Below are 14,090 nucleotides of genomic sequence, written 5' to 3'. Positions count from 1 at the left end.
CAGTTAATGCTGTCATGCACCAAAGGGCCAAAAGACCTAGCAGTGAAGAATATTAATCTACTTTTATAAAATCAAAGGGTTCATATTTTTGCTGTAAAGAAATAATTTGAATAAAATTTGACCCTTTCTACAATAGTCTGTGGGTCAAATTGAACCTACTATTAAAATTCTCTAATATCTTTCTTGTATTAGCATTTCAAAACTCAATTTAAATATTCACAGAGCTCTTTTTTAATAAACTTAACAAAATTCAGGTAATTTCCTTCAACTTTCTTGATTGAAGGAAGGCAGTAGGTACAGATATAAAAAAGATGTACAGCTACGAGCAAAACCTGAAATCAATTATATATAAGAAATAACATAACACATGGAAAGAAATTAATCAAAAGGAAAAATTTCTGCTATATGATTTTCTTGGTCTGCTACCTGCAGGCAAGGAACATAAATGAAAAAAAAAAATCAGCATTCTTCTTACAGATAAGGGGAAAATTAATAAAAATATTTCCTTCCTACAAGATCCCCTGATGCAACTTATGTTAAAAGTGAGTGGCTGCAGGAAGAACTTACGTGTTTAAAAATAACTCCTTCCCCCCCCCCCCTCCTTTTTTTTTTTGGCTACAGAAGTATACTTTTATACTTTATTCTTGCTGCTAAGCTCAATTACTTCAGGTTGGTATGGATTTACAGTGTCCAAAGAGCAGCTCTTTTCCATTCGTTTTTCTATTAAGTTGGTTGTTAAATCATGGTCATAAAGTTCCTCCAGTCAATGTGAGAAAGGGTTCATTCTGCTCTGGTGCGACAATGAAGATGTAAGGAGTCACTCAAAAATTGGCACAATCTTCCAATCTGAACTTTTGAAGTTCAGCCAATTTACATAACCAACTGGAGAGGTTCAATGTGCGCAGGTAGCATCGTGTCTCTTGAGTATAGCTGTACAAACATAGCAGGAATTACAGAAATAAGCTAGTTAAGCCAAATAGAAAACTCGATATACTGAAGAGGGAAACATTTCAGTTAAAGTGGGAGTGGTTTGTTTCACAAGTATTGACCTTCTTAAGAAGTATATTTAAGGTTTCTTTCCAAACTGATTTCCCAGTTGGCACTTCAGTCTCCTACTGCCAACAGGGTGCTTGTTCCGTAAGCTATTCCTGCAGCGGTCAGTTTGTCAAGATTAGGTATTGCCATCTATTGTCTAACAGAAGAGTGTTTAGGCAATTTGCTTGGCCTTTTCTCTCTGTTCTCATGGAATTATGTGATGAAAACATTTTCAGTTCTCATGGGGAAGAAGGGCGAGGTAATATTTTTTATGATGAAAATTGAAAATTGAGATCTCTTTGAACTAAGACGAGAGAGATAAGTAGTGTGGACAGTCATGGGGTCAGGTTGTTGAGGTGAGGGGAGCAAATGATTCAATAGGAAAGCTTTTATTATAATTTTCCTTTATTATCATCTGTGATGTTAGCTGCAGACTTGTGTACTTTAATTTCTGTGATTCATCTAGATATCTTTTTTTGGAGGTTCTGCTTCTCTGGAGAATATTAAAAGTCTTGGTGATTGAACAGTATCTGGCAGTCCTAGTGCTCAACATAAGCTGTCAATTTATTCTGATTGCGGCAGCATATATTCATCTCCTGTATTTTGTCAGTCTGTGTCTTCACCCTGGTTGAGCATTTATAGTCTGAAATATTTGAGCCTGGACACTTAAAAAAATTTGTACAAAGCCCAAAAGAAAGACAACTTCTCAGCAAGGAACTTGAGAATATATATTTCATTGTGTCTTGTAAAAATGTCTTTTCGAAAAGGAGAAGCTGGATTGTTTCTGTTGAATTGTTCGGATCGCTGTAAAACATGTCTCCAAGCTGCTGTACAAACATTCTGGTTGGGAACAACCACTGCTTTGAGTTAACGGAAAAGCTGAAGAAGTAGCTAAGGAGTCTTGAGTAGAAATCTTCCCAGGAGGAAGCGAGCCCTGAACTACCATGAGGTGTCTTCACCCCCACTGCCATATTTAAAATGAAAGAAGTTGATCAGTCTTTCATATTTTTAATATTATTGATAGAATTTTTAGGAAAAGAGTTCCGTATCTGTCTTCCACATGTGAATCAATATAAAGTATTTGCCTGCGGGTTTTCTTAAGTAGTCGTTTGCATTTAGGAGAAAATGTTCTTGTTGCAACAGGAGATGAATGTATTGATTTTTCTGAAGCTTTTCCCTCTTGTTTATAATCAGAGAGCATCACATACCTTGGTTTTACCATAAGCCAAGGATAATCTGTGTGCAGCAGCATGTTTTCCTAGGAAATACTGGATGTCTCACACAAACATGCAAAATTCATGATGTTGATCCAGTGAATTTCAGGCCTCTCTGATTTATTTGAGTTGTTATTATTTGATGCTACTACTACTAATTATACTCATTAGCCTCTCCCCAGCTACTCACTGTCAAGTATTGTAGTCTTCCTGAAGCATTCTTAATATGTTAAGAGCTCTGATTTCTGTTGCTGCTCTGGGAACATAAGAGAATATTGGTAGGTGGGAAGGAAGCTAACCACTTAACATTTTCATGAGATAATTATTTCAATGATACTTTCCCACTGTAGGATACGTCCATTTTAAGTGCAAAGTACTGGACAGGAGGCATATAAACATGTGCTTAATTTGAGCATACATTCAAGTGGTTTCATTTAGGGAAAAGTCTGATGAATTTGACTATGAAAAATAATTACAAAACTTACACAGTTTAACGTTATTGAATTTCAATTATTTCATTATGGTTATAGTACCATAAAACTGGAATCATGCATTACTATATCAGGACTAACATGCTCAAAGGTTCCGATGCTCCAATTCGTGTTCAGAGGGGTGTCTATTATAGCAAAAGCATTTTGACAAAAGCGTCTTTTGTTAAGTTTTCGGTGGTTCATTCTCACAGTTTTCCATGTTATTAAAATTTTTACAGTGTTGGTTTTGTTTTGCTAAACACAGCCTATCCTTTCAAGTGTTGAGGTAGCATCTGTTACTCATTGTGTAGATTGCCACTTAGCTAGCTCTGTGTGTTTGTATCTATACGTTTGCATTTATATTATATAACCATTTCAGATTTGTGTGTATGTGTTTAATACATTAATAGTTCTGAAAATATGTGTTTTGAGTGTCTGTAAATCTGGTACAAATTAGGGAGCACAGTTCAGATTTCCCCACACTGTGCTGCCAAGTGGCCTCAATCAGAAGTAATTTTCTCCATGAAGGCACATGCAGCTCGCTCCTCAGCCTTCCCTCAGTAGATATTGTTATTTCTATCAAATTATATGTGGTGATTTTTGAAGTGGACTACATACAGATTTCTGCCACATTGACTCCTTCGTTGCTGTCACTAATTGTACTCTTTTCTGCTGCCTCTTGTTTATCCATGTTATTTGAAAAAATATTTGAGATTTATGGTCATGTCAATAAATATTCATGAAACGGAGTAAGTACCAGCTGGAAAAGCGAACTACCAAACGCCTCAAAATCTGTGTTGTGTACAAGACAAGTATTTGCTTGTTTTATAACGTAAAGGAAATAGTTTTTTTCAGGGCTTCATGCAAAATCTGGAATGAAGTAATGGAAACTTTATTTGCCTTCAGTACGTCCATTTAAGATTAGAGATGGAGTTTTTCCCTAGTGCATTTGGGAATTCTTAACTGTTTATCATGTAGCTTATCTGAAGCATTTCAGAATCACCTCTGCTTAGATTACATCACATTTTTATGAAAAGTGCTAATAGGAGAAGAATTGCTGAAAAGAGAAGACAACCATCTACAGTCTCTCTGAAATTAACTATCCAACTAAATTTTTAAACAGTTTCAATTTGAAATATTGCTGTTTAATTTAAGAGTCTAGCAATATTTCAGAGCTGTTTACTGTGAGATCACTGTGACACAGATGAATTTCAGCAGTAGGAATTATTTGGATTTGCATTGCTGTGTCATTGTGGCAGTTTTTGTTTGTAATGTCACACTTAATCAGCAGTTATTGAAAAGCATTTTTCACCAGAACGGGGATGAGACCTTGACTCTTTTCCCGTGGAAATAACAGCAAACATTGTATATGTCGTGGCATAGGTGCTTGATTGGTATAAATAATGGGTGTATTGCTATTAAATTAAATGAACAATTTAAAAGAAATGCACAAGATATAGTACTAAAGTAGCTGTTCAAGCTGTATTTGGACTGTTGAAGTTAATATATCAACATAATAACAACTGGGGAAAAGAAAGCACTATCAGAGAAAACAGTTGAAAGTAAGTCTGTTATTTTAAAAGACATTTATTTTTGTCTATAAGACTCTGTATTTTTAAGTATTTTAAGTCAGGGAGTAAGTTGAGTAGATGCTATGTAGGTTGCTCCCTAGACAGAGGATCTAGTAGACTTTGAAAACCAACCTACAAATTGTTGGTCCAGGTAAATTCTTAGTTCTCTAGCTGACTTTATTTACCGGTCAGTAAGAGGTTGTTGGAAGCACATGGCGAAATTAGGCAAACAAAAACTTGCAGAGTTTATGTGTTTGCATTAGTCAAGAATATGTGATTCTGTACAATCTTTATTGTGAGATTCTGAAAATTTATTTTTATTCATTGTCTTTTTATGTGCAAGTAGTTAGATGGAGTAATCAAGAGTAGAGTTTAATCTGTTCATACTTACTATTAAGTGGCTTTTGGTTTTACTGTTTTCTTTAACCTGCTATGTTTCAGTGATAATTAGAAATAGCCACAGAAATTGGGCACTGATATTTCAGTTCACAAGAAAGTAGTGACCGAGAAATACTTAATTTTGCTGTGATTCTTGTGGGCTGGTCTTAGGTTGAGCAATGCCTTACACTTTGGTTAAAGTTGGTAGTTAAAATTATCAATTTATAGCTTTGGGCATGAGCTGAATATATTTGATCACTTAAAAAATAAAAGATGACTCAACTTAAAAGCCAGAATTTGTCCCAAGGATCAGGTTGTAGACGGGTGAATCAGACAAGGCAGCAGCAGCCTGAAGCTGAGAAAAATATTCCGTCACCGATCCCTCAATTTCAATAAGTGTCGTGCTGGTTTTTGAAGCGCAGTGCCTGAAGTCAGGCCCTGAGGGGAACTGTTATGTAAAGCTCTGATCTCTTATGCAACTGCATAAACATCACTGGGTTTTGTATGTGGGTTGGCATATGCAAAGCAAAACCCACTGTAGGTGTGTGCAGACCTCTGGTCTTGTTTGGATGTGACAGCGTTTACATTTATGTTTTCAAATACTTGGACATGTAAATTTAGGAAATGTTGCATGCCTGTTCATATGTAACATGTATCTATGGAAACATTTGTCAAGAATATTTTTTAGCCTGAGATTTGTTTAAAAAAAAGTCCCAACCCATAGAATGACAGGGGTTTGAACTTGTGCTGTGGAGCTGGTACATTGTTTTTGATTCTGCCTTCTTGGAAACAGTGTCAATGGAAATTACAAGGTGTGTGTTTCCATGACTGCTGCAAATGAAAGTACACCAACTGGCCTTCTATTCTTTTCTTAATTAACCTACAGTGATTACTAGCTTGCTGATTACGTACCTGATCAAACAAACCAGTTTAACATCTAGAAACAGACCTAGATGTCATGTACACATGCCAGTTGGATTACTTGCGGGTATATTGTTTTTGCTGTATTTTACAAAACACATATTGAAAAAGTCCAATGACAGAGCCAGTCATTCAGCAGGAAGTCGATTTGCACTGAAAGGTTGGCTGAAGTTTATTTAATTTTTCCCCCCAAATTAAAATATTTGGAAAATTGAAAGGCATATAGCTGCTTCTGAAATGATGCAAAACATGTTATTTATCCCTCTTTATACATGGCAGAAACCTACATTTCCCTAAACCAGATTTTTTTTCGTTTTCATTCCTGTTTTATTTATCCAGATGTTACCAGGAGTACACACCAGTAAATGGCTCTACAGACAGTGTCACAAATTAATACTATTCTGGAATCTGAATGGCACTTTTGACAGTTTGTTCAGAACCCCTTGTGCTTTCGTTTGTGCCATAAACTGGCCACATGGGAGGTGCCCGTGTGGCCCAGGTGCAGCCGCAGTGCCCTGTGCTGGCGCTTTGTTCTCCGTGCCGCACGGTGCCACAGCTGCTCTTCCTTCCCTGCGCATACACAGTGGATGGATTTTTTTTCCCCAATGTGGCTAGAAAGTGCAATTAACAGTAATGGATACTTTGACAGTGAGAATCTTTATTTCTTCAGCTATAATAATAGCCCCTTATTTTAGGAGATATATTGTTGAATGACAGCTGGTTTTGGTGAGTATATGTCCAGAAAAGTGGGTTCATTTGGTCAGATTCTCAGGCGGCACAAATAGTCACTTTTCCATGAAAGACAGTGAACTATATTAATTTATGGAATTCCAGCTGGGAATCTCAATCAATTTCAATGAAAAGTAACCATCATATTCCTCTGAAGCAAGAATTATGCAACCTAGCCTAAAGAGAATTTTGCTGTTTTAATAAATGTAGGTAGTCACTTGTTCATAATAAATTACAGAAAATATGAGTGTAGTCAATATTTGATTTCTTTAAAAAATTTATCCATTCCTTTTCATTGAATGCAACAGAGTAATTTATGTATTGTATCTCAGCATAATAGATTATATAGGAATAGTGTATTTAATACTGGAAAACTATCATATAAATACAAATTGCATTTTTTTTCATTAGCTAGCTAGCTTTCATTTCAAGGAAGAAATACTCAGTCAATTATAAATGAGGCTGTGCTTTCACGGAGAGTGAAATATGTAATTTTTTTTTCCAACCTCAGCCATGTATAATGAAATTTCTCTTTTGAAATCCAGTCTTAAGATGGATTTTGAAACATACTGACATTTAATAAAATCTTAGTTAAATTAAAATGTGTTATTTCAAATCTCTATTTAAATCTAGAGTAAAATTCGACACCTGCACAGGAGATGTCTTTAGCAAATAGTTGCTCTTAACCAATGATTATGAAGTTTATATATACAAGAAAGATGAAATTTTAATTTTTGAGTACATTCCAGTTGGTAACCTGTGTGTTATGTATTATAGATCTGTCAGACACTGGCTTTTCAAGAGGATCAATAGCAATAGTATGTCTAGGTGACTAGAAGAGATTCAGAGACCTCAGGCTGCCATTTCAAATTGAGACTCTTGCCCTGCCTCTGGAACTGCTTTGTGTTTCTGTAGCCCTCAGCAAGGGGTTTACCACAGTTGTGTTTTGGCCCCTGTGAAATGAAGTGATAGTTTGTCGGAGTCCTGTCCGTTGACTGACAGTCTGTTATAGAGGCTGGCAAATGAATGATCGTGGATAATACGAAACTGTTTTTAAACACCGTCAAGTGCTGGTTGAAGCAAAATAGCAGAATAAGCTGAAGTTTATACTGTCAACACCTCTGTAGTGACTCACTGTCGTCAGTGCTCTTAACTCAAGAAATTAAGCCTGTACAGGGAACCTGCGAAGTACTGTAATTCAGCGTCAAAAAGCAATGACTAAAACCAGGAGAAGGCTCTTCACTGTTTACTTGGTTTTACAAATAAAGCTTTGATTTCTGTTGTTAAAACTGTGTGTTTATTACTAGAGCTTGATGAATAATGAAAACAAAAAAGTTTATTATTAGTACAGGACTTTGCATATTCTGATTTGAAGCCATCAAGGAAAAAGTCACTTTCAATTTCTATAAAACATTACTTGTCCAGTTCTAAAAAATGCTGAACACAGCTATGGAAGGGAAAGCTAGCTAAAGACCTCCAGTTATAAATTCACTAAGGTTTTGTTTCACATTGTCCTTTCATAGATGGTTTTGCCACAGTGTTCCTGATTCTTTTTAAAGGGCCCCTTGAGGATGCCATTGAGGATGAAGAAGAAGAGTGCCTGTCTGAGGAAAATGACGCTGTCTCAAAAGAAGACTTTCCATTGGAGGAAAGCTTTTCTGCAGAGTTTGAGCCGGAAAATCTGAGCTGTGAAGAAGTGGAATACTTTTGTAATAAAGGTAATCATTGTAGCCCACCTCTTGAGGGAATACTCACAAACTGTGTCAAATTGGTCAGAAAGATTTTTTTTGTTTTAAAAAGCACAAAAGGTCCTATTAATGTAGTACCTTAAAAATAGGAAAATGATCACTTGTGGAGCTAAATCTGGTAAGGAGTAAATATTTAAATGTGTTGGAAGATGCGCTTTTCAGGGAGGTGATTCATCTTGCCTTTAATGTTTTTCTCCAAGAATGTTATTTTCTATGTATTTAACTGTAGAGAACAGGCCTCAGAAGTCAATTATTATCAGATCCGAAGCTGGCAATACAGCATGTCTGCTCACTGCTTCTTTGCCTAGGAAACATTGCTAGAAAAACAGATTGTGTCTGTAGATTCTAGGATTAAAATAGAGCTTATTATAGAACTTATTATGCATGGTAGAAAACTAGTGATTTGTGAAAGGATAACTTCTAAAGTTGCAGATGCCTTTTTGATGCATTCGTTACTTCCAAATTATTGAAGATAGAGGCATTTTAGCATAAGCCACACCAACTCATTCTCACCCCGTGCTCAGTCTGCCAGGCTGACAGAAAAAGCACACTGTATGAGTATGTAGAACATTGATTTAACCTTATTTCTGCCAGATTTCCACTTGATTGCTTTATCGTTTGTCTTCTGCAGGTAAGGATGCCCATCAAATAGCTGGAATTGTTGTAGTGATGTTCTTCTGTTAGTCCACAACCCCCTCAGGCATTTGGATATCGATGATTTCTCTGTCTTTCTGTTCTTTCACAGATACTGACATACATTTTCTCATGATAACTCAATATGCTCCTGTTTTTATGTTCTTTTCATCTGTCTTGGACAAAGTAAAATAAATCCATTTGAATAGTCAAATGATACGACTTCCTACAGAGTCTTCAGTCACCAGTGAGAAAGGCACAAAAATGTATTTTCTACGTGACCACTGTGCAGCTTACAAACTTCTCAAATAATATTTTTTTTTCATTGTAGGTATTTTGATGCTTCGTAAGCCTTTCTAAGAGACCCAAACAGTCTAGTCCATAGTTTAGATTTTAGCTGCTGCAAATCTTACTGTGAAGGAAGAGAGACCAGATTATGAACGGAAATTATTTGCAAACAGGAGGACTTAAGTGCTATTATAACTGTGCTGTAAACAAATGCTATAATTACTGCGCACTCACTTGTTCACACGCCTCTCAGACACCGTTTTCCTTAGCTGGAAAAAAAACACCAAAAAACCAAACCAAAACAAAAAAACCAAACTGCTGCTACTGGCATTACTAAATAATTATTTAAACCACTATTTGCATAATTGTTTTACTGGCATCTATTGAGTTCCTTCTGTCAGCAATGGAAGACAATGAGTCACTATTCATTCATATGAGTTTGATTTAGTTATTTCTTTGTAATTCTTGCTGCATTTCAACAGCCTCCCAATGGAAATCTTACCATTTTGGGTGAAATTCAGAAAAAGATGTCATAATTTTTGTTTGTTGATAGCAATCAATGATGAATTTTAGGTTATTTTGGCACTTCCCTCTAAAGAACACATATTTCAGGGAAAACACTGAATCCAGGGCATTGTATTAAACAAGATCAGGAATGAAATGGGAATACATTCAAATCTGAATCTTGATTATCATGTTTTATTAAGGACATCTGCTGATTCTTCAAGTTGAATACCTTTTGACTCCCCAGCAGTTCTTTTTCCAAGTGTATTGTGGTTATGAAAGAATCTTAAACCTATCCACTGCAACTGCTGCAGAAGAAAAGTTGAAAAGGAAAATTCTGAGGATAAAGGGGCACATAAAACCCCTAATCTCCTTCCAGCTGAGGCAGTGTGACAGAAAGCCCCACTTTGAAGTAAGTTGAGAATATCCCTGGGAAAGGATGCCATGAGAGACTAGAAATGTATTGTTTTTTATTAGTGTCTCAACTTCTGTTGAATGCACTGTGTCTTCAGTGTCACATCTTAAGTGTCATTGACATGAGGTCACGTATGTTTTTCTGAGGATAAAACCCAAGAAGACAAAACTAATCTGAAAATCAAATACCCTTTTATTAGTGGAAGGGTTTGTAACTGTATTCTATAGTAAATACTAAAAGTGAGGCATATTCTCAAGATTTATGTCATTAATCTGTTGATCATTCATTACCTTTTTATACTGTTTCAGTATTGAAATTAAAATATAGGATGAGAAATAAGTTGGGTTTTTTTAAAAAATATTTTTTCTTTAACATAATGAATAAAAGCTTGAAAATCACATATGTACCAAATAGGTTAGAGAGCAAATGTATGCATTCTAATTTCTGTTTTGAGGGCCTGACTTTCTGATTTTAGTTTTACTCTTTAACAGTGCAGGTAGCCTGTAAACCACAAATATCTTCAAAGGAGGGAAAAGTAAGTGTAGCTCTGTGTTTTGTCATGTGACAGGTTTCCTTTTCCCCAAAGATATCAAAATTGGCATGGGAATTGTTTGTGCTGTCTCTCCGTTCTCCTGCTGCTAGCATGGACTATGAAAGGTTTAAGAAAGTTGGGGGATTTTTTATTGGTTATAAAGTAGAGGGAATTTTATTGAACATAAATATTTGTCTATCCTGGCTTCCCATTTCCCTCTGCCAGGGTTTCTTCCAAGGTGATGCAGAACAGGAAGCAATATGAGTAGTGGGACTTCTTGCAGGAATCAAGATACGTGGGTAACAAATGGCACAACAGTTGGGGAGGAGGCGTTTGTGAGGCTTTCCCGGTGGTATGTTTTTCGTACTTCCCCAGCTATGTAAATCCAGGCATCACCTACAAGCTGAGGCTTTTAAATATCTAAACTAGGCACTGAAGGCAGAAATTTACTGACCTCACAATTCGTTCAGATAAACAAAGATAGAGGACATACAGGTTCACAACTTGGTAACTTTGGCTTTTGACTGAAGAGATTTTCCTGTCAAACTGTGCCTGATCATATTATGAGCAGTCTCTTACTGCCTAAAATGCAAACAGCTAACCTTTATAAAGCCATCCCTGTCATTCCCACCTTATTAATTTGGGTTTGTGAGATTGATTCAGCAGAATAGTTGCCAGAATTAGAAGGTGAAGGCGAAAGCCTCTGCAAAGTGTGAAGCAAATTAATCATATTGATTGAGCTACATGTCATTTTACAACTTTTCCGTTTTCACAATTATGACTTTTGGCTATTATTTTTCCCTTCTCCTTTTGCGTATTAATGGCTTTTACAACAAGGAATCTGGAAAATTCCACCTGCCCCCACACTTCTGCAACACCACAAAACCACAATTAACATGTGAATAATTATTCCTACATGCTCTTCATTTACACTAAAATGTGAAGAAGTGAACAGTGTTTAAGCATGCAAATATTAAAAGCAAAAAAGATGATTTATCAGGGATACCTCTAAGATTGCAGTTGTGAATTTTTAACCTTCTAGATGAAGTTTCCCATCCAAGGATGAATGTTTCGGAAGAGCTTCAGAATAGATGGCAGTTAGAGAAGTTTGCGGTTTTGACAGTGAGATTAGGGGAAAGGGAATATTTGGAAAGAGTGATAATAATAACATAGTCGTCGTGTTCTTCCATTACAAAGCTGCGCTGGTTGCAGTCTTTGGAATAGAAACAAAAATTGTGGTAGGAGGTAGCCTTGGTGATAATGCATTACATTTTGTCTGTTTGTGGGCTTTGACAATTGCTATTTATACTTAGTTACTACAAAATTTCTGCACTACAGATAAATAGGGTATCTGGTGATACTGTCCACACAAAGCCTGTATTAGCACGGAACCTGTGTTGCTGAAGTGTCCAGATAGTGCGTATCTGAAATCAAAGCCTGTATCAGATTAATTCAGGTTAAATTCAGCTCTAGAAGATTTATTAGATAAGTGCCAGTATTTCTTCTACTAACAAAGGTAGCCTGAATAAGGAGAAAGTAGCCTGTCTGCCATGTAGAGGAGTCATTGACTAGATGACTGTGGAATGTAGGAGGTAGTACCTACAGATTGACTCTTCTATAGGTAGGAATAAGAAAATGAGGTGATGCTAACAGAGAGAAGAGAAGAAGTGAGCTGGAGGCATGTCAGGGCTAATAAAGGCGGGAGCAGAGAAACAAGAAAGGAACACAAACAATAGAACAATACAGAAGCCAAGAAGCTGGAGGTGATGAGATGAAAAGCAAAGTAACTAAATTAAGTTCATTTGGACTATGAAGTAGTTTATCATTGTTTTTTAGTCTCTGATTGTTGTCATCCTGCCTAGATACCCTTAGGTAAAATAAAAAAAAATATTCTTATCTGTTAGTTAGAAAGTTTGCTGTGCTCATACGGAGGTGCTGTCTCTTCTTCTCTGTAAACAGCAAGGGAAATAGGAGCCTTGTGTACGTTGTTAGAGTGGGAACTGGCTGAACAAATTACAGTTCCTTGTGACCTTCTTAGCAGTAGTGTTCAATGAGGGATTAACTTTCAAAGGAAAAGTTATCTTGAGCAATGAGAGGGATCACTTGAGATTATTAGATAGGTAAGTAGCTGTGGTGAAGGAAAGAGACAAGAGAAGAAAATGGAGGATGGTCTATAATCAAGAGAGAAAACGTGGGACTGTTTCCAGAAGGAAGAGCAAATGAAGGAAGGTACATATCTGATAATCAGAGGAGGAAGGCTTATCCATTTCTTGCAGCTATGCTTAGCAGGACAGTTTTGTTGAATTCTCTTGTTCTTTGTGTGTAGCACAGCTGTTGTTACTGTTCCTTATGTTGTAGGATTCCCGTAGCGCCTCCCTCACAAGGCACCATTGGCACCAGCCCTCAGTGGAAGGAGATTCAGTGTCCTTGACATTGCTGGTGGCAGACTGGAAAGCAAAAGGCTTCTGTTTCCCACGGTTAACTGTGCTTCAGTTGGTGACACAGGAGGATATGGGGGATACGTAATGTGGGATAAAGACCGATTGCTTCATGATCCAGTGCTTTTAGGATCTATAGCACAAAGCACTGTGTATGCTTGTAGCAAATCAGAGTGCTGATGCATGGTTGTGGATCGTGATACATTTCTTGTCTTCATTTGTGGAGGAGGAAGGGGATGAGGGGAATCCAGTGCTGTCTGAAACTTGTATACATTTCTAAGTCAGCAAGAAGAGAACTCGGTGAACAAATGGACTTCTGCACACTGAGTGTATACCTGCTGCTGTATTCTCATATTCTGCTTGGGCAGGAGGGGATGAGCTCAGAACCCGATCCAAGTTTTCTGCTCGTGTACAGTATTTTGTCATTAGCCTGCCAGACCAGCTTAGGACCAGAATTTTTTATGTTAAACCATGTGACCTGATTGTGCAGCCAGGCTTGAGATTCAGGGAAACAGCTGCAGTGTGATTCTCCATATAAGAAAAAAGCATGTACAAAGCTAAGTTCTTCTGTGCATTAATCTTTCCCTTCATACTTCATGTGCAAAGCTATCATGCTACCATCTATAATACCAGCCAAACTCTTAACACCCTGGAAATGATTTCCTGTGTTCCTTTTTCCTTTGGAGTATGACTTTGTGTGTTTATGCCTGTGTGCATCAGTGTAAATATTCTTTGCTTCTTTCATGTTAGACATGTAATGACTAACAATATGCTTGCTATTTTCTGGTTCTGGATCATAAAGCAGATATATGCCTTTTTTTCTTTCCTTTTATTTTTTTTTTAACCACAAACCTTTTAATCAATAATGTTTCTTTCCTTTTCAGTAAATGGATTTCATGACAAATTTCTACCTCTTTTTGCTATAGCAAGTGGAAGTAGGATCAGCATAAGGCAGCTATACCATAATCACTTTGAGCTCAATAAGGAGATCTTTACAGGCAACTTTGTTCTTATTTCTTAACGGGATTAAGAAGCTCAGCTCTTTAAATTCTTGCATATAACACTGACATTTCCAGGGTGTGTTTGGACCAGGGAGTTCAAAGAGAAAGAATAAAAAAGAAAAGCCAATATGACTTTGTTTTTTACCTTGCTAGAGGAGCTGTTTGTGCAAATCGCCTGTAAGCTTATTGACCTGAATCTTTGACTCCTTGTTT

The 14,090-nt window shown here is 36.8% G+C and overlaps 1 protein-coding gene across 2 annotated transcripts in view; it reads left to right on the top strand.

Annotated features, from left to right (window-relative positions):
- Positions 1-14,090, top strand: part of ZFPM2 (zinc finger protein, FOG family member 2) — a gene marked incomplete at both ends in the record, with an annotated part of 310,316 nt that overhangs the window by 57,178 nt on the left and 239,048 nt on the right. The window contains one exon of one of the 2 annotated variants that reach the window (XM_080339348.1): positions 7,878-8,036. The exons of the other annotated variant lie outside the window; for it this stretch is intronic. Within the exon in view, the coding sequence (XP_080195474.1) occupies positions 7,878-8,036 (159 nt within the window). The remainder of the gene's footprint in view (positions 1-7,877; positions 8,037-14,090) is intronic. 2 annotated transcript variants of the gene reach the window in all.

The sequence above is a fragment of the Nesoenas mayeri genome, assembly GCF_963082525.1.
Source record: "Nesoenas mayeri genome assembly, chromosome: 2".
NCBI lineage: Eukaryota > Metazoa > Chordata > Aves > Columbiformes > Columbidae > Nesoenas > Nesoenas mayeri.
The sequence above is the reverse complement of the archived record's forward strand: the minus strand, read 5'-3'. Positions and strand labels throughout refer to the sequence as shown.